The sequence below is a fragment of the Saccostrea echinata genome, unplaced genomic scaffold (genome assembly GCF_033153115.1).
Source record: "Saccostrea echinata isolate AGI-Se365-2 ecotype Australia unplaced genomic scaffold, CSIRO_AGI_Sech_v1 ptg000008l, whole genome shotgun sequence".
NCBI classification, from domain to species: domain Eukaryota; kingdom Metazoa; phylum Mollusca; class Bivalvia; order Ostreida; family Ostreidae; genus Saccostrea; species Saccostrea echinata.
The window spans coordinates 7,757,807-7,781,921 of record NW_026889757.1 but is presented as its reverse complement, the minus strand read 5'-3'; the positions used below and the strand labels follow the sequence as shown (position 1 = coordinate 7,781,921).

The window sequence follows — 24,115 nt, the reverse complement described above, 5'->3', positions numbered from 1 at the left end:
CTAATTGCTACAGGTATATGCAAAAGATGTATAGAAACACACACTAAAAAATCAGTATGGAAGTAAAGCTGAAGGAAGAGCTTAAAGGTACATATACATGCATATACTGTGTGTTTATAATTATATGTAAAAGTTTTATCAAATTATTTCTAAAATTCACTCAGTAGCTTATACATCAAGTTTCACTTATGAAGCAAAATTACCTGCTTTTATTATTTTATACCTGAAATACATGTAAAAAGTGAAAAATCTTGAGCAGCAGTCCACTTGTTCATTCTTCTCATTCAAGTATATTTAGTACTCACATAAATTAAGGATTCTACAGTAAATGTTGATGAATGGCTTTTACACTCAATAGTTTCATAATATTGATAGATTTCAAATGTAAATGATCCAATCCTGTTTGGAAATAAAATTTCAATTGCATGTCATTTTGAATTAGTTCTAAAAATAAAATCTCAAGTGTGATTTCTGTTTCATTTTATGTGTACATAACTGGTTATAAGTATTCATGTAACTATGAGGATTATTAAGCATTGTATAGTTATTATTAAAATTAATGTTTATTCTTTAGTAGAAATGTGTTCCTATTGACAAGGCAACAAATGAATCAAACCAAACAGGTGATCACTTACTGTAATATAATATAATATTTTAAAGGTACTACATAATAATAAAGATAATGTCAATGTTAAATATCTCAAAAAATAAAATTAACAAATATGTTTCATTTCCACACTGAAAAATATAACTAAGTGGACATTGTTATCATGCAGTTCAATGACATGAAACAGAGTTTGTACATGTGGTTAACATTTTATAATGTATACATACAAGTTACTATAATCATGATAATATACATGTAACTGCTCATTCACATTATTGATAAGTAAAATAACAAAGAACAATTTATGTGAAGTTAGGTCCAAATGGTGAAGATGCCTGAATATGTGACTAATAAACTGAAAAGTCCAGTCCATATAGTTCAAGTTTTGAGCTTTCAAATTATTTAATTATGATTGATTCAAAATGTTTCAGCATTGGCATTTTTAGCATTAACTGTAATGTATAAGGGTATATATACTTCATGGCTTTTTCAATTATTTTATAGAGCAAAGAGTGAAGGAGAATGGAAGAAGTCATGGACATAACAGAAAACATATGACCTAATACCTGTAGGTAACCCCCCCCCCCCCAATAATTTATAAATAACTTGTACAGGCAAGGCAAGTATGTGTGTTTTTATGTAAACAGTTCATTTTGTTGTCCCTTTTTTGTTGTACTGTAAGTGGGGATATTAATTTTGGTCTGTCTCTTTGTCATTCTGTCTGTACATGTATGTACTATAACACTTTAATTTAGGAACAATATCTGTTAAAGCCTTTGAGCTTTTGCAATATCATTTCATATCACAACTCCTTACAGCCTAGAAAGATCCCTATTGATTTGAGGTCAAAAGGTCAAGGTTGGAAATTCCTACAATACAAAAAGAAAAATTCAAATAATAACTTTAGTTTCCCTTGAGCTTTTTCTGTTAAATTTTATATCATAATTCCCAATGACTTAAAGAAATCCCCTTTGATTTATAAGTTAAAAGGTCAAGTTGAAAAATTCATATCTTGCATTAAATTATGTCCTGGTGATAACTCTGGTTCTCCTTGAGGTCTTGAATTTATTTCTTTAATAAAAAAAAAAGACACCAATTGACTTTGAGGCCAAAAGCTGAAAGGTAAATGTTGACCTTTTTCTTTTTCCATCTGCATGTTTTTGGTCCAGTTCTTCCATCCTCATCTTTTTCCATAAGTGGGGGCCACAATTCTCTGAATTAGCGTGTTTTATATTTGGATCATTTGCAGGTTTGCATTAAACTGAAGTAGCCATTTAAGGCATTTGGATCTCTTACAAAATAGGAAATAAAGGTGATTCAGGCTAGCATTGCCAAGGTCCCTTTGTCGTAAAATTGAAATTATTCCCTAATTCTCAATGTCATTTAGAACATCAAAATACATGCTCTTTTGCTTTTGGGTATAAATGAAAATTTACTGTACTAAAATGTCTTCTTTGATTATCATGATTATTGCAATATCAATTATAAACTTTAATTCAAACATCAATTTGTCATTGCTTTTACAGATTTTGAATTCATATCATCAGTGCATCTATATTGGTGAAGATAAAAGATCTCAGCATAAATTGTTCAATCATGCAAAGCATATTCTGTCAAATGGTGATTACCCTCCCCTAAAGTGTCAAGTATCTCAGAAATTGGACTATATGCAATACTGTACAGGAATATTTTACATATGTCAGCACATTTAGCAATAGGGCCTGTTGCACCATGCCAAGGTACAAAGTTGATGCTTCAAGCTGTCGACAGCATTCCAAAGGAAAAATGATCAAACGTTTTTGTTTTTTTTTTCATGACAGTTTTGGGACTCCTGGATTTTCCTAGACACCAATTAATGCTTCATATGTTTTGCTTTCTTTCAGTGTAGTAGCTTCAAATGTGTTTTTATTTTTTGGGTTTTTTTTTTGACAATTTAAAATTAGAGATCATCTTATTAATAAAAGTTTTATAATGTTGATGTCTTTAAATTTTCTCTGTAAAAGTAACATGTACATGATACATTTGGTATTTTTCAAATGCAGTTGAAGGAACTTAATTGAGCATTGTCAAATACTTCATTTAAATACTGGTTGTGTTTTTATAACTTTATGGTACTAAAAAAGACATAAATTTTGTTCTGTTCATTCATTTGTATAATTTTAGGGCAAACAAAATCAGCATTTGTATGAAATGTGTTGCATGTTTAAAAACAACTTTTACAGTAAAGAACTGTATGACATTTGGGCAACACTGTGAAAAAGTGGATTTTATTTACTGATGTGTTCACACTTTTGAACACTCTCTCTGTTAAACTTGCAATTTTAAGTATTTGCAGTTTTTGCAATGTGCATTTTCATGTTACGGGATCCTGTAAAATGAGCCCCATAGGTACATGTGTACATGTATAGCCAGTTCATTGCTATAATACATTAAGCCTTGTCAAAAAACTCATGATTTTTACCTCTACTGGTTAGAGACCAGAAGAGCTTATGCGATAGTAAAGTGTTGGTCGTCTGTCTGTCTGTCAACAAAAGCTACTCCTCCTACAGTTTTGGTCTGATTTCAATATTACTTGGCACACAATTAGACTACACTGAGATACATATTTTTTTTTATCGGATTTTGATTTTGTTGAACGGTGTTGCCATGGTTACTAAAATAGAAATTTCTGTAAAATTTTTTAAAAATCTACTCCTCCTTTAGTTATAGTTAGATTTCCACGAAAAGAGACCAAATCAAGGATTATATTCTATTTATTGTTGTTGCAAAGTTTCAAGTCCAACTGTTTCTCTTCCTTTATTAGAAGTACAAACCAGTAGAGCTACAGTCTCGAAAAAGATTTCTGGTTAAACAAATATTCAAATCATGCATCATTGTGACATTCTGGATAAATATAATCTAATTTCAGTCATGAAGATTGAAGGTCATGTGCCTGGAATGATTTAACATTCAAAATGTAATCACTCCAGTAGTCCAGTATGCCTTTCTACCCAGATATAGTGTAATTTTGCTAGGGTGAAAAAAATCAACTAATTCAAATGTGCCACCAAATTGCCTGTTATTTTTTACTAAGGCCAAATAAAAAAATATGTGTGGTTCCGGTTACCCGACCTTCCCTATTTTATACCCCCGACCCTAAACTTTTTTTTGGCAATTTTCATATTTTTTCCAGAATTTTCCCAGAATTCCATCAATGGCTCCAGTTTAAGTTTTAGTTTCAGCAATGACGGCCTCCTTGCAAAACAAAGTTTACTAGTGTTAAATCCAAAGCAAACTAGCATGTAGGTGTCCCCTACCAATATTGACTAGTATATTATCACACCACATCTAAATGCCATTTGCAAAGCAGTGATAGGTATTATTTCTAAAGAAAAAATTAAGAAAATAATTTTGTTAAAAAAAAAAAAAATTCCCTACCTACCTACCCTAATTTTTTTGGAAGTGTAACCGGAACCACACATATTTTTTTGTTTGGCCTAAAATATCTTAAAACAAATACTTCTTGATAAAAAATATAATCACTGAAGTGTCTCTTGAAGTTCTATGCCTGTTTTTTCTACAGAATATCCCCTAGAATTATTGTGACCTTTTTGCACTTGCAGTTCTGCACTTACAAGAGTGAAAACTCCATTAATTTAAATTTGCAACCAAAATCCCATTAATACTAAATAAAATATTTAAAAACAAACACTTTTTAAAAATATTAAATCAATGGAAGCGTTTCTTGGAATTTTATAGCTGTTTTTCTGCGGACTATTCAAATATCTCTATTCCTCACAATTATCGTGACCTTTTTGCACTCGTAGCTCTTCACATTCAAAAAGGTATGTGGAATAAATTCGGTAAATATTTTTTTTCAAAGATTTTAATTCCTTAAATCCATTAATTTTGAAGATATTATGGAAACTTTTTATACACAAACAGAATATGTACAAAAGGTGTTATTTTTCCATATTGGGTATAGAAATAGGCCGACGATAAACAAATTCTCCCTGTATCCATGGTAACAAATCAAATGACGTCACCAAACTTACGCAGTAAGTAAGTGACCTTGATCTCACTTTGTATGCAAAGTTTCAAGAAATTTTGAAAAACTTGCTTTCATAGCATTCTGCATGGTTTTCTCGTAGACACGCATTTAAGCACTTCTAAGTTCTAGTCCATTAAATGATGCTGATGATTTTTGTGTAATCACGCGTAAGTCCTGTAGTAATGAGGAATTCGATACCGTTGATACTTGGGTTGTCCGGTAAGATCGTGGACAAGTTATCTAGAGTGAAAAATTCAATTCAGTTCATTTATTGACAACACCATCATACATTGGCATATAGTCATGAATACAACAACCAATAACATGCAGAAAATCAATAAAAAATCAATAAAAATAATAATAATAGAATAATCATCACTGCATTCTAAAATGTTCAGTACTCTTTAGTACATTTTTCATTAATATACATAGCAAATTTCAAATAGATATATGCTCAAATAAACAAAATATGAGATTTTATATAATGAGTGGTACCGCTTTACGGCGCACGGATGATAACGTCAAAGTGTCTAAAGCAGCGTCACGTTTCCTCTTTGCTAAAAAAAAGTTTAGCCCCGCTTAAATTCCGGAATTTCATTGATGTACATACTTGAGTTTCCCTTTTTTCCTCCATAAAGAGTCGAGAAACCAATCTCGCACACACATGGGATCTTCTGAAGATTTTTTAGCAAGTTATGGCCAGTACTCTCACTGTCATTCAACGAAATAGGCTATCTTATATCGACGGTCTACAGTTACAGCGTCTTTTGCTATTGCCATTAGCTGTTTGTCCGTGTGTTTTGTTCTACCCGGGAATTTTCCAAAAGACGACATAATAGATAGTGGATTAAAAATAAGATAATTTTTACCCCAACCCTATCTACGATGGGTTATCAAAAAGTTCGTGGACTGATGCGATAAAATTAATACTATGTAGTCTGTGCTTACAAAATTTATAAGGAACATAAAACAATAAAAGTTTAAGAAATGTTGAAAATTTCAGCTTGATACGTTGATAATTTGCCAAATTATTCTAAAATGAAAGAGACATTATATGATCACCCGTCGCAATTTAGCTTCATGGCGTCCGACAACGTTTTTGTTTCCCAATGTTCACTCTCTCTACCCCATACACTTATCTTGATGAGATTACCTGGAGTAAAGTAAGGACTTGAGCCCGTCTTGTTTATATGACTTTACAATGTCATGAACAGCTGCTTTCAATGCATATAATATTGTAACTGGATCTATACATAGGGAAATTTCCTCACTTGATTATGCCAGAATACTTAGCTTGTTGGAGTTCAATTTCTACCACACATGATCAACGTCACTTTTCGACGTGACTGACTTTTGACACCCTGACTACAAATCGACATTAACTGTGCATCTTTCATCTCTCTGGATCTTTTTGGGCATTTAAAAACAAGTACTCTGGATGCATTTTATTTTTCTGTAGCCCGTTTAAACATTCCTTAGGTCTATACCAGTTTTTCCAGGAGAGAAACTTTATAGAATGTTGGGAAAAAAAACCCTCCCCCTTTTTGACGTAATTTTCAAGCTCATAATTGTTTGGACACTCCATATAAAAAAAATTGCGATAAAATTTCATAGAACTTACAGATTTGGGTAAAAACTGCAAATTTTACGGAACAAATGTATCGTACCACATGCCTGAATTAACGGGATTTTCTGATGACAAATGCTCATATCAAAAGAGTTTTTCTCAGTTACACTCAGGTAGAAAAAACGTCATATTTGAGGTTGCGCCGCCTGGACATACCATTGCTTACAAAAACGTTAACAATTTATTAAAAAATAAAACTTATCATTTATGGTTTATTCTATAGATAGAAAAGATTATGCTAACTATATGTGTAAAAAATCATTGATGTACCTAAAACGGTTTTAATTTTATGGCGCTAGTCCACGAACTTTTTGATAACCCCTCGTATTTAATACTTGTATTTCGAAATAATAATCGTGTATTCTCTACTGAATGAAACCCTGATTTTTATCGTGCGCCGTAGGACCATGCCCTGTGCACATTCAAGCATAATAAAATATTTATTTTTGTCTATATTTCATCAAAAATAAATAAATGAAATAAAATGAATAATTAAAAATGTATTTATATATGATAAATAAACATTTGCTGAAAATTTCAGCTTAGTGCGCCCATTACTTTTCGAGAAAAACGCTTTGTCCACGATTTTACCGGACAACCCTCCTACATATACTTTACATAATTGTTTATCTCTTCCTATATTATTGTATTGTGCAATTTTCAGTTGAAAGATCATGACAGGACGTTCTTATTTCTGTTGATTCTGTTTAAATAAAGGTGGTATATATAAATTTTTCTGTAGAAAGTGTTGTAACGTCAAGAAATCTAAAACGTGTTATGAAAATATATTTCAATATATCATTAATCAGTTAATCTCAGTCATAACACTGTATACACTGTGATGAAAGCTTAGATTTACTGTCGTGTTTATACCAGATAAATCCAAACCCAATGTGAAAAGTTTTTTTCTTAAACGTTAACAACCCAATATTGAATGCTAATACGCCTAAAAGTTGAAAAGATATTTCTAAAAGAAGATATATCTTTTCAACTTTTAGGTTTATTAGCATTCAAGACGTGTTAAATATTGGGTTGTTAACGTTTAAGAAATAAAACTTTTCTTACCCTTCTAAAAGAATATAAACAAACGAGCAAAATGCGTATTATGCGACAAACATGAAATGAAATATGAAGATAACGCATTTTGCTCAGCAATGACATAATTTCTTTCATATCTCATTTAACATTAACATATAAATGTAAAATCACCACAAATCGCAAGAAATTATTCGTCAAGTAAATTGCATACATACATCAAAGAGGGCAAAAATGGTCAATTCTTCATACTAAAATACAATTTTCCATATGAGTGGATCTTTGCTTCATTCTTCGGCAAAAACATGGAACAAAGACACTCTATATTTTTGACACAACATAGTCAAGGTCATATCATAAGCATGATTTAAATGAAGGTTTTTGTTATGGGCTGTATAGCGTAGTGGTTAGTTTATTAATCTCGATGGTAAAATTGATACTGAGGATTTTTATTGCTTGGGTTCGAACTCCAAGACTACCACACTTTTTTAAAATCATACAATGATTTTTTGCAGAAAAAAATTTTACAGAAAAATTTTGTTTGTCATAATTTTATACCTTTCTATGAAAAGTACTAAATGCACAAATTGAATATGACTTTTTTACATTTGGAGTTATAGGCATTTTGCACGCTTTGTTTGCCATCTCCTTACAGTTTACACTTTATAAACATTTGAACCAGAACTTGAGCATTCAGCCGTTGAATATTTTTTTATGGCAGTGTCTCTGTTTCCATTCAACTCCTAACAGTATTTGTATTTTTTCTTGTAACCAAAATTTCTAAATCCCCTTTGCAATGATGCTGTTTGTTTGCTTTACGTCATTTCGAGAAATTTTCTGCTTTAGACAGTACTAGCAGCACTTATGCCCATTGAGCAGTGTTGGATATTTTTCGTACCAGCTCCTACTGTGACACAGGACGAAGGACAGGTGTCTGTGTCCCGCTTGATGGCTTTGTGGTATCCCCATATTTGGCTTGAATGATATAAGATACTAGATATATGAATCAAAAATAGAAAACTTTGTTTTATTACATTTTTAAGAGTGAAATACTGAAAATTATTATTCAAATACTGCTGAAAGGATGATTCTCTATAAGGCCATTTTCCGGCCTACGATAAAATCACTTAAAAATGTGATTTTATGTAACTTTAATCATTGTATTTCATGATTTTGATGTTTGTTTTTCAACATCGATCACCTAAGTCGCGTGATTTAAAGATCACAAACGGCCGTCAAGTAAAGAAAAATTTGAAGGTAGGTCTATTTACATCAAGTTTCTATGCATGTTTCTAGATGTAAATGATCAAAAATTGTTTATTTATGTCGGAAACATATCAGACTTAAGTAATAAGTGCAAAGATTGTTTAATTTAAGGCTAAAGATATTTTTTTATGGCAAGAATTTTGATGCATTCACATTTTTCATATTTTGAATGTAAATCTTTACAAAATGCACCTCGTATGATGTTGAAAAATGTTTAATTAGCATTTAATTATAAAAGTATTATTTCATATATGTTTATATGGTAATTGTGTGTTGTTTCTATAGATGTGGTACCTATTTTACGCATAAAATGCCCATGCAAGAAATGAGATTTCTAAGTTTCTATTGAACTATAAAAGTTGTGTATCAAATGTTTAAGGCATTGAATGAATTTTATTTGTGATTAAATCAAAATTAAGTTGTAATTTATAAAATGTAGTCTACATTTGCCAAAAAAATAAAGAATTCATTAATTTACAGGATGAAAATATTAATGCAAGTACATGTTAATAGTCAGTATAAAACTCAGAACGGTTGTATTAAAAATATATATATGTCGACGTAAAATGAAATAACATCGTAAGAGTTGCTTTGATTCAATTTAATTACGCATGTAAAACAATACATTTAATTTAAAATGCTATCTAAACTATAATACACAAATGTATGTATAAAAGTCGAGCCCCCCCCCCCCCCCACGGTACTCCATAAAATGGAGTAGATTTTCAACAGTTCCTTCCACTACGCATATCAGAAGTTTTAGTATATCCATGGACTAACAGAGTTCTACAACATCCCAGGTACAAAATGGACCGTAAGAGATGACACTCCTTTCGCACTCTTGAAACCTGAGGATTAAATTCTCTTTCCGTGCTGCGTCAAGAACTAAGGTGTTTAACACGGGTAGTGACAGTTCCTTTGCTAAGTCCTCAGCATTGAAAGTAAAAGTCATGGGTCTTTTGGATATTATCTTAAAGAAGGAGGTCCTGTCCCACGGTAGGTGTTGGTCAATACTGAAACCATGCATAAATCAAAATTGTGACACTTCACCTTAAGTGGATGATCTCTTTATCTGGGTGAAAAATTCTAAAATGACGTAAAGCAACATTCAATTATCAATCACGTAACATTTAGGAACCCCTTTCCTCCTTGGCGTTTTATTTTCTAAGACAGAACTACTGTTCTCATAACTTATATTGATGCTACCAAAGAAGTGTGATGAAAAGAGTGAGTCCTCTCAACACCCAGTTAACAAAATACATGGATCCTATGTCACTCATACGGAAAAGTGTCCTTCTAAAAGGTCGAGGCGAGAATTTCCATCATGAAACCATCCCATCAGTAAATCTCTATCTATAAAAGTTACATGTGTACCCATAGAAAAATTAAGTTTATAACACAAATAGCAAATGCATCTTCCCGCTACAACAAAAAATAGCTTTTATCATTTCTAGAACTAATAACAAATATGCAGTACTCCTAAAGAAATACAAATACAAAGAAGTAGCATAGATAAACTAAACTATCCTTATAAATAATAATAATTATAATAAGTAACTTATATTCATGCCTTATAGTCTATAAAAAAATTTCTTTATTTCTAGCAGATAGTTCAATGAGACTTGTCTTCACGTAATTTTATAACAACCAGTCATTTCAGTCCTTTGATTTTAGATTTTTTAAGTAAAAAGATTACCTTTTTTGAGTAAACATGCATGGCTTATATTAATTCTTAGTAAATCAATAGAAACATGTACTCTAAGTGAAAGTTTATTATAAGAAATAATCTACATAAGCTGATATCCTTCATTGTGAGTAGTTAGCTTTTCCTGCAAATATCGTAAAAATGAAGCGAAAAGTTTTTATTTACATTTCATAGCCACCTTTAACCAAGTTGATAATTTGGTAGTCACTTTTTATGTTCATAAGAAGTTTACATGCAAATTTTGGTGTTGGTTAAAGGTGGTTATGACATGTGTAGGAGTTATCTAACACACCAACCCTCTTGAGTCTTCCCATTACCCTAATGCTAATACGGACCGATAGTACCTTACTTTGTGACCCTATATCATAACAAACACTTTTGTATCATTAACCAATCAACATTTGTCATTAAATTGGAACATTAGCCTACTGACTCATGCAGTTTTTAAGGGACAAAATACTATTTGAAAATTTGAAGTCACTGTAGGCCGCAAAACGGCCTTATAGAGAATGATCCTTTGATCGCAAAATAGAGGAAACTATTGTCGTTTACTAATTATTGAATTAGAAATTCATATAATGAGTACACGACAATTATAATTGTCGTGTACTCATTATATGAATTTCTAATTCAATAATTAGTAAACGACACTATTATGAAATATTGTTGCCAACGACCACAAACTACATTTTGGAGTTGCAAAGAAAAGTATGAACAAGTGAAAATACACCAGTTAATATTTGTACAAACGAAAAGAATATTGCTAATTATAAACGTATTTTATTATAGAAATTTATAAAAACGATTTCGTCTTAACCCTTGACATGTTCGTGTATTGTTAGGCTTAATTGATGTTGAGTTTAGGTTGTATAAATGACTTTATGACGTCACGAAGAAATGTGTTTATTTAATGAGGTTGACGTCCCAGCATCACGCTTCAAGCTTAACAGTATGACGAGGCAAGGGTAAAATAATTTGTAAAATATTGTGCGGATCTGTGGTAAAATTTATGTTAAGATGCACAAAGACGTGTCGTGAAAACATATCCTGCGGCCCCCATTCTGCGTGTGTTTCTCAGGACAGAGTTGTTAAAAGAAATGACAATTGTATGTTGTCATATTCTATAATTATTCGACACCTGGGAACGGGATGTATATGAATGGGACTTTGTCTTTGGTCGTCACACACTCAAGAACATTACAGCTGGCGGTGCGTGTCGGTCAACAAATCTGCTGATCTCTATAAAAAAAAATTGGATTATTGAAATACAATTTGTGTGCATTAGGAATTTCACAAAAAAAAAACCCACAGTTGAGAAAGATGAGGATTGTATTACTTGTAATTTATCTCTGTTCTTCAGCTGTTAATTTTGGTAAGTACATCCTTTGTGACGCTTTTTCCTTATTCTTATACAGTGTCTACATAAAAATCATGGAACATTTTACGAAAATCGGGAATTATTAGAATTTTATGGTGATATATATATATATATATATATATATATATATATATATATATATATATATATATATATATATATATATATATATATATATATATATATATATATATATAGACGGGAAACATATAATTTGTGGCCTCTATCGAAAAAAAAAAATCACGAAGTACAGTTTTGTGATGCATCGTACTTGCGCATGAACAGCATACATCTTGCACGTTTATTTCTTGGAAAAGGGGGGGGGGGGGGGGGGGTGACGAGGATCTTGAAGACATTTGTATATAAGGGACCTTTCCTGTATAACACAAGAAATGATCTATAATTTTTTTTTTATTCATGATTTGTAATAAACAAAACCTTTCATTTTTGAAGGAAGTACATGCGATGTAGATGATTGTCAAGAAAAATACGATGAAGTCGATGACGTCATCGGCAGAGTTCCAGCGCCAAGATTTGCTTGCAGGTGAAGAATATAATTGTGCACCTCTTTATTGCTTGTCATCATAAAAGTAATGCTATGTCTTGAGCGCGTGTATGAACACCCACCGCCAGGACAAGCGAATCGTGATATGTTGTAATGAATGTACATGTGTAATATGTAAATCGTGTTCGGGCAAATCATGCACACAGTCAGGGAATTATAAGTTATTAGAATCTTCAGCATTAAAAAAAACAACAACAATTCAATCAATTTTGGCATGAAATATTTAATTGTTTATGTCTATGGAATAAGACAAAGACGTTTAAAGTAAATTATAATATACTATTAGAAAGAGTTTACATCCTTTAGTTTTTGACTTAATTAATATCTTCTGTCGAGTTTTAGCAGCATTGTTTACTTTTTGATACAAATGATTATTTTATGATATAAAATGCCAAAGCTATCAACATAAAAAAAAAAACAAAACTAAAATTCGTACAAGAAATAAAACGCAGGAACCTAAAGTATATAGAATATTTCCTTGTGCAAAGGATAAATGTTAGGCTTTCAAAGTGAATTATCATTTAGTTCAAACAAATAAATCAAAGGGATGGTTTCATAGTGGTGTAAAAAAGGTCCATTAAATTGTTATTGTGATAATTTGTTGAAAAGTGCTAGACTTCGGAAGGTTTCTTTAGAAAAATGGTCTTTTTGGTGTTTAATAACTTGTACCCATATATAAGGGTATTTTTCAATTGATATGTTTTATAAATATTGATAAATGCAAGTTGTAATGTTTCTAAACGAATTATGAACAATTAATTTAGAAATTTGCCGTTCTGCGCCAGTGACTGTATAAGAGCAGTTACAATATTCTGAAAAAAAATTTCTAAATCAAACTTTATTTATTTACTTCCTTGAAAATATCAAGACTGAATGACTGATGTATACAGGGCCATGCAAAATTTACACAAGACTTCGTAAATCTGCAATCTAAATTTTATTGTACTGTTTATCACTTTCCAACTAAGATACAATGAAGATGGCATTGCTTTGTAGTGGAATATGTTCATGATTCCTTTTCTTTTTACTTCTAGGCGAGACAGATAAAACAATGTGCATATGACGATGTACAGTGTTTTTGCATTTTCCTCTTAACAGTATTATGAGGGTTACTTTGTGCGCAGTGGAGATCTTCGATTTTAATTCAGTATTTTAAAAAAGAATTTATTAAATGAATATGAAATAGACAACTTCTACGTATGACTCAGTTCATAACCTAACTTGGTTCCTAGGTATTATAGTTCCTGTTACACTGCAAGTGTGACAGCGTATGTAAATGTCGCAATTTTTTGGTTAAATACCACAATGATAGGAGAGTGACATTTATGACCTGTTATAATTTTTTCTACGTTTTGAGATTTTATAAAGAAATATTCAATTTAGAGTATAGAAAGTGTTTTTTTTTCAAAATAAATAAATAAATAAAAAACAAACAAACAACTACAAAATGTGGTTTAAGTTTCCATGGCTTTACATATACACTCGGCAGTTGCAGGGGCGAATCCAAGATTTTGCAAAGTGTGTTAGGTAGTGGTGGTGGGGGATCAATCCCCCTTTCGATTTTTTTCTGAGCATCATTTGAGAAAAAAATCATTACATTGTAGAACAAGTATTTAAATATACATGAAATAACATTAAATCTCGTCGCAGCTTCATTTTTAATGAGACCAAAACCCAAATGTCCAGGAATCGTTTCTGGAATTCAGAATTTCATATTTGTATCACAACGATAAAAGTTAACGATGATATGTTAATTACGAACAAAATCCAAAACTATTGTATTTAAACCGCTTGTACTTGTAACTGGTAACAAAATAGGGAGTCTCTTTACCCCCCCCCCCCTCCGCCCGATGAAATCCACCACTAGGTATTAATGTTTTATACATAACTTGTTGATAGAATGATGTGAAGGACGTGTACTTTACCGATAAGATTTAAAAATATTTAATAAGCGTTATAAAACAATTTTATTGTGTTGTTTTAGTAATTTTATTTGTTACAAGGATACGGAAACAGAATTTTTCTCCCGCATTTTATTTGTGTTTGAACAATACTTATCTGAAAGGTCGTTTTGCATTACAACACAACAGATATTTGAAACAGAAAGTCTCCTTGTAGGCACATAAGTGATTACGTTTTGGGTTGTTCTGACCATCTTCCTTCTTTACATGGTCAGTCATGCGTTAAATTGTGATATTTATATATGTCAAAGCAAACCGTGTTTCCCCAAAAAGATCGTGACCAAACTCTGATTGTTTCTTTCTGTTCTAATGATATTGCATGTGCTCTCTGTTGAAGAAAAACAAAAAGATTGACATCTCGTATATAAATAATCTCTAGTTGTATGAAATAAAACTATACTTACATGTATAATAACAAGCTTTGCGTCTTCGATATATTTGTTTTGTGGTCTAATTTTCACAGTGATGTGTTTTTCAATTTTTTTTAATGGATTGGTACACCAAGAATTTAATTAAATCTGACAGATAGAATTCATTATTTTTCATAATTGATGGTCATTGGTGGAGTAGAGTCGGTGACATTGAAATGTGATGTAAATGAGTTGTTTACCCATGTCGTAGAAGAACACACTACCTTAATGTTTAATGTTGATGTACTAGCCAGATAGGATGAAAGTCAAAATGCCTTCAGGATAAAGAGAAAATGACACAAGATATTAAAAGAAAAATCACCCACGATTTCTGGAGTCATTGATTTAATAAACGCTAATCAGCAGAAAGAATTAACTTATGAAAAAGATAATTGTTTTTGACTAGGCTTCTTGACTAAGCTGTTAAAAGTAGTTTTACACCTTGATCTCAACAACAAGTATTCTCTATGGAAAGCCAAACATTTAAGTTGGAAGAACTGCTATAGCGTGTGTATTAATAAAATAAAAGCAAAAAGAGAAAATGTGATTTTTTAACATATCTTAAGCTGTACATTTTGTGTGATCAATTTAGAGGGTACAGTCGATGTACAAGGAATGTTTCCTTCTAGGTAACTGATCCCACGTCTGGTTTTTCTATAAGGGACATACTTTTGTCTTGCTCACAATAAGTATGGTTGACAGGATTTATGATATTGGTCACTGTTCGTTATCTTCACCTTTTTCATTTGAACATTTTCTGTTCGTAGAGTTGAATTGATAAAATACTGGCACCTTTAGCATAATCATCATTATTCTTAACGATATCAATGCTTCATATGATCTGTGTCAACCTCTCGTGGTTTCGTATATGTATGCAGTAATACAGATCGTGGACCTTTTTCCTCTAAACAAATATGATTACATTTAAACAGTATAATAGTAAAACATAAATGAACTTGAAAATATAAGCGTTACTATGTAGTCCCTTTTTATAAAGATGGGTCTAAGTAAGCCCTCTTTTCTTTGAAATGAGGACACTGGGGTACTTGTAGTACGAAGACTACTGTTCTTCAGCAGTTATGTTTTGCTGTTTTTGTTTTGATTTTTTCACAAGGAATTAATTTTGCGAATCCTTCATATGAGATGTTTCCTATTCAGGAGATCTTCATGTTTGTGTCAATGCAATCTTGCAAAATTATACGAAAAATAAAATTGCTAAAAATTCAAAATTGGCAGTCTTTTTATAAAAGCATGGGTGTTGACAGGCCCGTAGGAAGCAAATTCAGTGGGGGGGGGGGGGGGGGCACGGCCATACATTTTCAGTCGACAGTTGAGGGGGCACTACCAAAAATTTCCTGACAAGCAAAAAAAAGGTCATCAGACGTTTTTATTAAGGGGGCACAAGCATATAGTATCTATGTTTACTATAGTAATCTATATATCGGCAAAATTATTGGGGGGGGGGGCACGCCCCCCCCCGTTCCCCCCCCCCCCGGTTCCTACGGCCATGGTTGATGATTGAAAATTAGGGAAAAAATAACTACAAAAGTATAGAAATGTTAATCAAATATATTTAGAAAGGATGTCGTGTGCAAATTAGTGGACATCTATTCACGTATGTTATAGGCATAAAAGGCACTTAAAATTAACAATTATGTTTGAAAATCGACATTAAAAAAAGTTTTATGTGAATCTGGAAAAAAAATTATGTACACGTAATTTTCTTGTTTTATTTTACCTTGTTTTATTTAATTAGAGGATTTATTTATTTCCAATACGAAAATTACATTAGATGCTGAGCCGTTTTCTGGCAAATGATTTTAATAAAAATGAACATTCTGATGAATTTTTCTCAATTCCCTTTCAGGGCTCTAAATGAATACATAGAATGTCTTGCAGACCAACTAGGAGATTGTCCCATTCCCCATAGATCTGCTATACAGCATGTAAAATCCAGGTGGACAAAATATGTGAGCACCTGCAATAGTGTACTGCCATTTCAGGACGAAGACAGCGGCGAGACCACCGTCACTGTGTCAGTCCAGAACGGTGTGGACCAGGTCCGAAATCAGTTAAACGGTGCTATTTTATTGCCACAACCGGCACAACCTAGTCTTATACAGAGATTAGTCAGCAACCAACCACTAACTCAAGATAGAGTACTTGGAAAATTGGCCGGTGGAACAGGGGGTGTGCTGAATAACATAAAGGAAATTGTAAAAGAAACTGTTGATGAGGTCATTGATAGTTCGAGGGAAATTCCAGACCGTGTTGAGGATGTTATAGAAAACGTTCGCGATATGGTCATTTCCAAAATAAACAGTGCTCATCCAATCATTCAACAACTTGCTGACAAAATAGAGGAGAAAGTAGATGAACGTGATGATTCAAAAGTAGTAGATAATGATGACGCACTGAGCAAGGAAATAGACAGCACAGAAAGTGAGGAAGATTTGATTAAAAATTCTGAGAACAACAGTGTTGAGGAGAATTTTGACAATGTTGTTGACTTTCTGAATTACCACTTATCGGCGGATGATGGACATATTAAAACAGATTTAGAAGAGAAGGACAGCAATGAGGTAGAAGACAGTCGTGAAGGTAAGTAAATAGACTCTTTAAATGCATATGTAAACTTCAAAAATGTATTGTCTAAATTTTTGCATATGCGTGAGGAAAGAAATACCGTAGAGACGGTACAATTAAATAATTAAGTCTACGAAATAAGAAAAGTATCAAGTTTATCAATTATATGTGGGGGGGGGGGGGGGGAGGGGAGGAAGAAGTACACCTACTTAAAAACATTCAATGGTTTTCCAATAAGATAAACTAGCTTGTAATGAAATTAGATAATTGCAAATATGTGGCCTTCGCGTGTAAAATCCATCTAAGATAGCAAAGATATTGTGCATACATGGAACATGTTATTAATCTTTGACTATTCTTTTAGACATCGAAGACGATACTGATGATAGCAACGATGTAAGTAAAGATACCGATAACTCACAGGACCATGGCAGTGAAAGTAACGAAGAAAACGCAAGCACTGATTCCATTAAAAATATTGATGATTCAGAGGAAGATGGCGACAGTAATGAAAACGATGATTTTGAGGTTTCACTCGATAAAGACAATGATAGTAATTTACTTGATGTCCTTACTGATGTTTATAATTCGGATGAAAATATCCTAGACACAGATGATTCAGATGAAAATGAAGTCTCTCTAATCAAAGTAAATAGTCAAAATGACGATTCCAACGAAAATGATAAAGATAGTGAGGATCTTGACAATAGCGGTGATGACTCGCATGAACATTCCAAAGAAGATCATGTTGAACATGACGATAGCAACGAAAATGACTCTCTAGACAGCCACCAGGTTGTTGAGGACAGCGATGAAAACAACATTCAAGACAGCAATACAGATCTTAGCGATGAAAATAATGGAAATGACAGCGATGAATACGACAATCATGAACACAGTGAGGATAGTAATGAACACGATGAAAGCATTGAAAACGACAACATGAACAGCGATGAAAATAACGACAGTCATGAACACGGTGATAGCCAGGATGATTCACATGAACACAGCGAAAACCGAGATGATTCACATGAACACGGACATAGCTCAGACGAACATAGTCATCTATCAGTTCTTACAGGTGATGTTTTATGGAGTATCCTTAAAGTTAACAAGGAATGTCCTTGCATAATGACTTAGTTGAAAATAGTAACAGAATGCCATTAAGTTGCAAAAAGATGTGTCATTAGCAGAAATATGTTAATATAAAACTTGTTAATGTAAAACACTCCCTTGATGTATGCAAACACTATTAAGTTTGCAGATTTTATACACCGATTTGCAATTTTGTATAGTGAGTATAAACCTCAAATTGAATCCTAAATGTACAATAAAGTAGCTTGATTAGAAATCAAGAAATGGGTGAAGAGTATAATTAATTTTATAAAAATTTATTTCAATTTTAGATCCATCAACGGGCACTGCAAATATAGAGGGTAATTCCCGCCGTAGGTCTGGTACCGGAGTGGGCGGTGTCCATCAATACAGCTCACTGGGAGGTGGTGAGTAATTAACCTGAAACAATAATTTTTAAAAAGAATTTACACCCCGCCCCAACCCCAATAATTCGCCATCTATCATACAAATCAATACAAAAAGTAGGTTCCAAAAAAAAATACGAACAAAGAAAGGAACAGAATATTACTATAAAACGTGTTCAAAAAGATTTTAGTTATAAAGAAAATTCACATGATTTAAACATAAGTTTGAGAATAGTCATCAACAATTTTTTTAATTGGATTCTCTAAGTAAAGCAAATAATACATTTTTGATTAATGAGAAAACAAGATATTTCTTAATGTTATTAAATCATGCAAATTCATTGCTTTTATTGTATAACATTATTGTGCAATTTACATATATTGAATCATTGTCCATTGTTTTAAAGACAGATTACATAGCATTTAAGACGACTTAAGAAAGGGGTGAGATTTTTTAAGAACATGAGAATGATAATATTTTCTGGTTTATTGAATGACGTAAATGCTCCAAAACAAGTGCATTTCTTTATATTACGTAGCATATGGATTGGGCATGATCATAATTTGCATGTCTGACAAAAGATATAAAAATCAATACAAAAAGTAGGTTAAAAAAAGCCGATGAAGTGCAGCCGAATGAAAAAAAAGGGCATAAATATGAAGTTTAATTTTTATGCCGATTAATTACGCGTGTATTTGGAGATATAGGTTTGGTACATTAGCATTATGTTGTTTTTATTTCATAAAATAAACATTAATTTTAGGTTTGGTACATTAGCATTATGTTGTTTTTATTTCATAAAATAAACATATCTGTAAAATGTTGTTTTGAGGGAAGGATACTGCAATAATTCAATTGGGACTCGAAATAATTTTTCTGGGACGCATCGAATTGAACTTGGACTCAACTTTTTAATAACCTTGAGTTCTGGTACTTGAGATAACAAAAACTTAGTGTGTAAGGGGTGGGGTGGGGGGGGGGGAGGGGAGGCAAAAATTAGTATATCTGCTTTTAGGAGACGTGGTGTTGACAGTTACAGAGTAAAGTGGTATGCGCAAGATTAAAATGAAAATGGGGGTAAAACGCTATTTTGACATGTATGACAATGTTATATTGGAAATCTATCATCCGTAAAATGCACTATGAAAAGAGGGGATTATATTCTGCTTATTGGTGAGGAGGTGTTGAAAGTTGCAGAATAAATGGGCATGAGAAAGATAAGATTGAAAATGGGATAAAGCGCTAGTACTGACATGTATGATTAATGTTATTTAGGAAAACTTCATCAATAAACTGCATTATATATGTGTGACAAAGCTTTCTCTCATTTACTTGCAGACGACAGCTCCGGGTCATTTATTGCGCCGTGGACGACACTTCTTGTTTTATGTGTTGCCTTGGTGATGTAAACAAGACAATTTTTCCTCCAAATCCTCCATTCATTGTGCCATATTGCAGGAAATAGTGATGACCGTTTTGTGAAGATGTTTTTTATACTACATGTATTTCACGTGTTTGTATTCGACTGTCTTTTGATGTGTTTGGTGCTACATTTGGACAAATGCTTTCCGTCTTCTGTTTTTATATTTTTGTTATGAAATATTTTAATAAAATTGATTTTTATCTCTTACTTTCCGTATATTACTGTGATAAAGTTTTTAATATTTTATATCAAAAGATTTATCTTAATGATTACCTTTGAATAAAATTTTTGCATCATGCCTAAAAGAATATACATGTAGGCATGTAATAGATGCAGGGGGTTGAGACCCCCCCCCCCCCCTTTCAGTGATTTTTTTTTACAAGTGTCACTTTAACAACATATTGCGTAAATGAGACTCTATCCAAACCCATTGTTGTGTACCAGAGGCCTTTAAATCGCTTTAATCCGACGGACAAAACGGGGGGGGGGGTAAAAAAAGAATATACCCCCAGTTTTGTCAGTCAAAGAGATCCATCGGCCTGTCTTTTGCACAAAGCGTGAAAGATACAGCAACTAGGCCTACGTATCAAGAAATTTCTTTCCGCTTGAGCGCACACAATACATCGGGAATCAACAGTATAGAGGGTAGTTAGGAGATCATGATCTAGTCCGTGCAGATAGTGATTGACACAATGTCATACACCAACAACCAAAACTGCATAGTATCGGAATTGTTAGCTCACCTGAGATGAAGGCTCAAGTGAGCTTTTCTGATCAAAAAGTGTCCGGCGTCCGTCTGTCGTGTGTTGTCTGTAAACTTCTCACATTTTTGACTTCTTCAGAACCACGGGGCAAATTTCAATCAAATTTGCCACAAAGCATCCTTGAGTGAAAGGGATTTAAGTATGTTCACAGGAAGTGCCATGCCCTCTTTCAAGGTGAGATAATTTAGAATTAGTGAAAATTTGAGAGCATCTTTAAAACTCTTTTCAAAAACCAATGGGCCAGAAAAAAATTAAACTTATGTGAACGCTTCATTACATACTATACATTCAAGTTTGTTCATAAAATGACCCCTTTGGGGTATGGTGGGGCCACAACAGGGGATCAAAGTTATACATTTGAATATAGGAATTATCTTTAAAAATCTTCTCAAGAACAGCAAAGTCATATTTATACAAAAGCATCCTCAAGTAGTGTAGATTCAAATTTGTTCAAATCATGACCCAAGGGGTAGGTTGGGGTCACAGAAGGGGATCAAAGTTCAACTTAGGTATATGTAAGATAGGAACATCAAAATCATGATTAGTCATACATTTGTATGGAAGCATCCACAAGTAGTGTAGGTTTAAATTTGTTCAAATCATGACACCCGGGAGTAGGATGAGATCCAATGGGCAATCAAAGTTTTACGTACATTGGAATACATCGGAAAAATCTTTAAAAGTCTTCTCAAGAACAGCAAATCTATGATCAGTCATATTTATATAGAAGCATCCTCAGGTAGTGTAAATTAAAGTTTGTTCAAATCTTGACCCCCTGGGGTGTGATCAAGTTTTACATAAGAATATATAGGAAAAGAATCTGCCGATGAGGAACAGAAGGGCCATAGTTATTGGGATGGGCGTTGTGGCCCATGGGCCTCTTGCTTTGGTATAATTGTTTGAATTATGCCTGAATGTGAAGGGATATAGTGGTTACAAAAGTGGTTGTTAAGTGTTCAGAACTGTTGCCATGGATTAATTAAGTACAAAAAATACTTTATCAGACCCATATTAAATTGACAGTTTTTTCCAATTGCATTTTAGGCGAGAGAAATTTAATATTTAGTTTTACGGATTTTTTTTTCTCAAAAAATTTGGGTAGGAGGATGGGGAAAAAAAGAGACAGCTAATTTTTATCATTCAATTAAAATTTGATTACACCTTTATGTCTTTTGCCATTCATTGCAATTTGTGTTGCTGGTTGACACATGGAATTCGTCATAAACATTAAAGATTGACTTATAAAATATCACATACAAGTGTCAATTTCTTGGACATGCCAATTTACAAATGGACAAAGTTTTCAGATACTCAAAGAATATCGGTCGTATAATGAAACCTTAGCTAATACTTTCCAGTATCTGCATAGGTACATTTCTCAAAGACCATTAGTCTTTAGGGCCTTGTTATCATCTGTCGTGAGTAATATACCAGCTATCAAGCTGGTGACACAAATTACTTTTGAAGACACAAAATGTAGGATATTAGGCCTTTCAAAATCTGCCAGTACCCGGTACATTTTATCCGGCTGAAATTATGTATCGGCCAAAATATTTGATGGAAAAAAAATTGATAAAATATTTAGATAAAATCACTTTCACTAGGTACATCCTATTTTTAGTAAAAGTACTACCTGTTTTTAATCTTCTTGAAAGCCCTGGGGTATGAACAGAATGAATCAGAAATTGAACTTGTGTGTGCAAGAAACTAGCTATTTTTTTCAAACAGAAAGGATCATCTAAAAAAAAAATGATTTTCACAAAAGCATTACCCATATAATGATCACAAAATTTCATCCATGTATAAAGGAGTAGAATAAACAATATGTATAATTTAAATTGCATGTAAATACGGCAGGGTGTATCAAGTAATTACTTTTATCCACAAGTCCTAGGTAATGTATATGCAGTAAACATGCCTAACAACTTCGATAATCTGATCTTCATATCAAAATTCCATCAAACTAAATCCAAAGAGAATAAAGAGATTAACTGAAGACTGTGCATAAGGTGAACTCATTATGACAGAAGCCTTACTACGTACCTTACAGTACCAGTAAATAAGAATAATTGATAAAATATTTATATTTAATTTTAAGCTTTAAAAACTTGTGATTTCTTGTCCATGCAGATGGAAAATTAACTGGTTGCTAGGGAAATTTCTTTGACCAGGTTTCCATAGTAACTATGTTCCAAAATATTTTTTTTTATTTTACATACATGGATCATAGTGCAAGAGAAATCTATGTGTAGAAAATCATTGAATTCTGAGAATCTAAGTGTATCACTTATAACACTTTTGCATGACTTTTACATGGACTGGTACTTGCAAACCCTCTCTACACTTCACACTGAAGAGTTCTGATTTTGTTGTATTTTTCTGCAGTTAGAGTGATCTGCTCTTAGATCTAAATTCAAATAAATTGAAATCTACAGTGCATTTCTAAATTTGTATTCAATTCAATCCATGCAATCATTCTTAACATTTTAAAAGGTCAAGATAAATTAACTGAACACTTCATTTGCATATATTTTATCCACTGAAGTGAACAAACGGTGATTTCGGTTCATTGATATTTTGTTGTCTTTGAACACTTTTCCTGGGGGTAAATGCCACGTACCATATTGAAAAATTATATAGATAAGCTCAAAATTTACACCTATATACAATATAATTTTCTCAATGTCCAAAAAACATTTTGCACTAGTGAATAGAGGGTCCTTAAACTACATGATACATCCAACCGATCAGCACTTAAGTCATAAAAAAGCTTGATACAAGAAAATATTTTATTGCAGATTTAGATTTTTAAGACCCCAAATATGATACTTTTTTAGTGCAAAAAGGTCACTCAAATATCCTTGCGTATTGATTTCCATGGTAAATACTATTCAAACTATTTTACCTAAAATAAGATTTATTGCCATTACTACATCTGGTCAAAAATGATAAGGGTTAAAAAGATTAACATAAGAGTTACAATTTAAGTTCAAAAAGGTCAAGTTAATTGTACCATTGTTCAGTGAGATGCACACTGACCCCCACTTTTCTTTGCGATTTTGAGTCATGCTATATGAGTGCTTATCTAAAATTATACCTGTCAAGAAATCCTTGAGTGACATACCTTGAAAATTTTTGGAAAAGTCTCATTTTTCATGTTTAAGTAAAAAATTCCCAAAATGTTAATTTTTTTTTAAAAATTCTTGAGGATTTGTTTTGGTCTTGAAAAACAACTAATTAAGAAAAGGTGCCATTCAGAAAGAAAAAAAGATAACT

General features: G+C 32.5%; 1 protein-coding gene across 2 annotated transcripts; it reads left to right on the top strand.

Moving 5' to 3' along the window:
- Window positions 1-11,370: 11,370 nt before the first annotated feature.
- On the top strand, window positions 11,371-20,282 carry LOC133181013 (protein PFC0760c-like). 2 transcript variants are annotated; one of them, XM_061315536.1, is made up of 6 exons: window positions 11,371-11,642; window positions 12,102-12,192; window positions 16,452-17,185; window positions 17,535-18,251; window positions 18,577-18,672; window positions 19,991-20,282. In XM_061315536.1, the coding sequence occupies exons 1-6, from the start codon at window positions 11,591-11,593 to the stop codon at window positions 20,059-20,061; spliced, it is 1,761 nt and encodes a 586-aa protein (XP_061171520.1). In that variant the 5' UTR covers window positions 11,371-11,590; the 3' UTR covers window positions 20,062-20,282. The 2 variants fall into 2 exon arrangements, with proteins under 2 accessions (XP_061171520.1, XP_061171519.1); XM_061315535.1 differs by having other exon boundaries at window positions 11,372-11,646; window positions 12,106-12,192.
- The last annotated feature ends 3,833 nt before the right edge of the window (window positions 20,283-24,115 follow it).

Excerpts from the sequence above, each read along its gene's own strand:
- LOC133181013 (XM_061315536.1), top strand. The coding sequence starts at position 11,591 with ATGAGGATTGTATTACTTGTAATTTATCTCTGTTCTTCAGCTGTTAAT. Across the intron at positions 18,252-18,576 it reads TCATCTATCAGTTCTTACAG|ATCCATCAACGGGCACTGCA; the intron begins GTGATGTTTTAT and ends TTTCAATTTTAG. Across the intron at positions 18,673-19,990 it reads ATACAGCTCACTGGGAGGTG|ACGACAGCTCCGGGTCATTT; the intron begins GTGAGTAATTAA and ends ATTTACTTGCAG.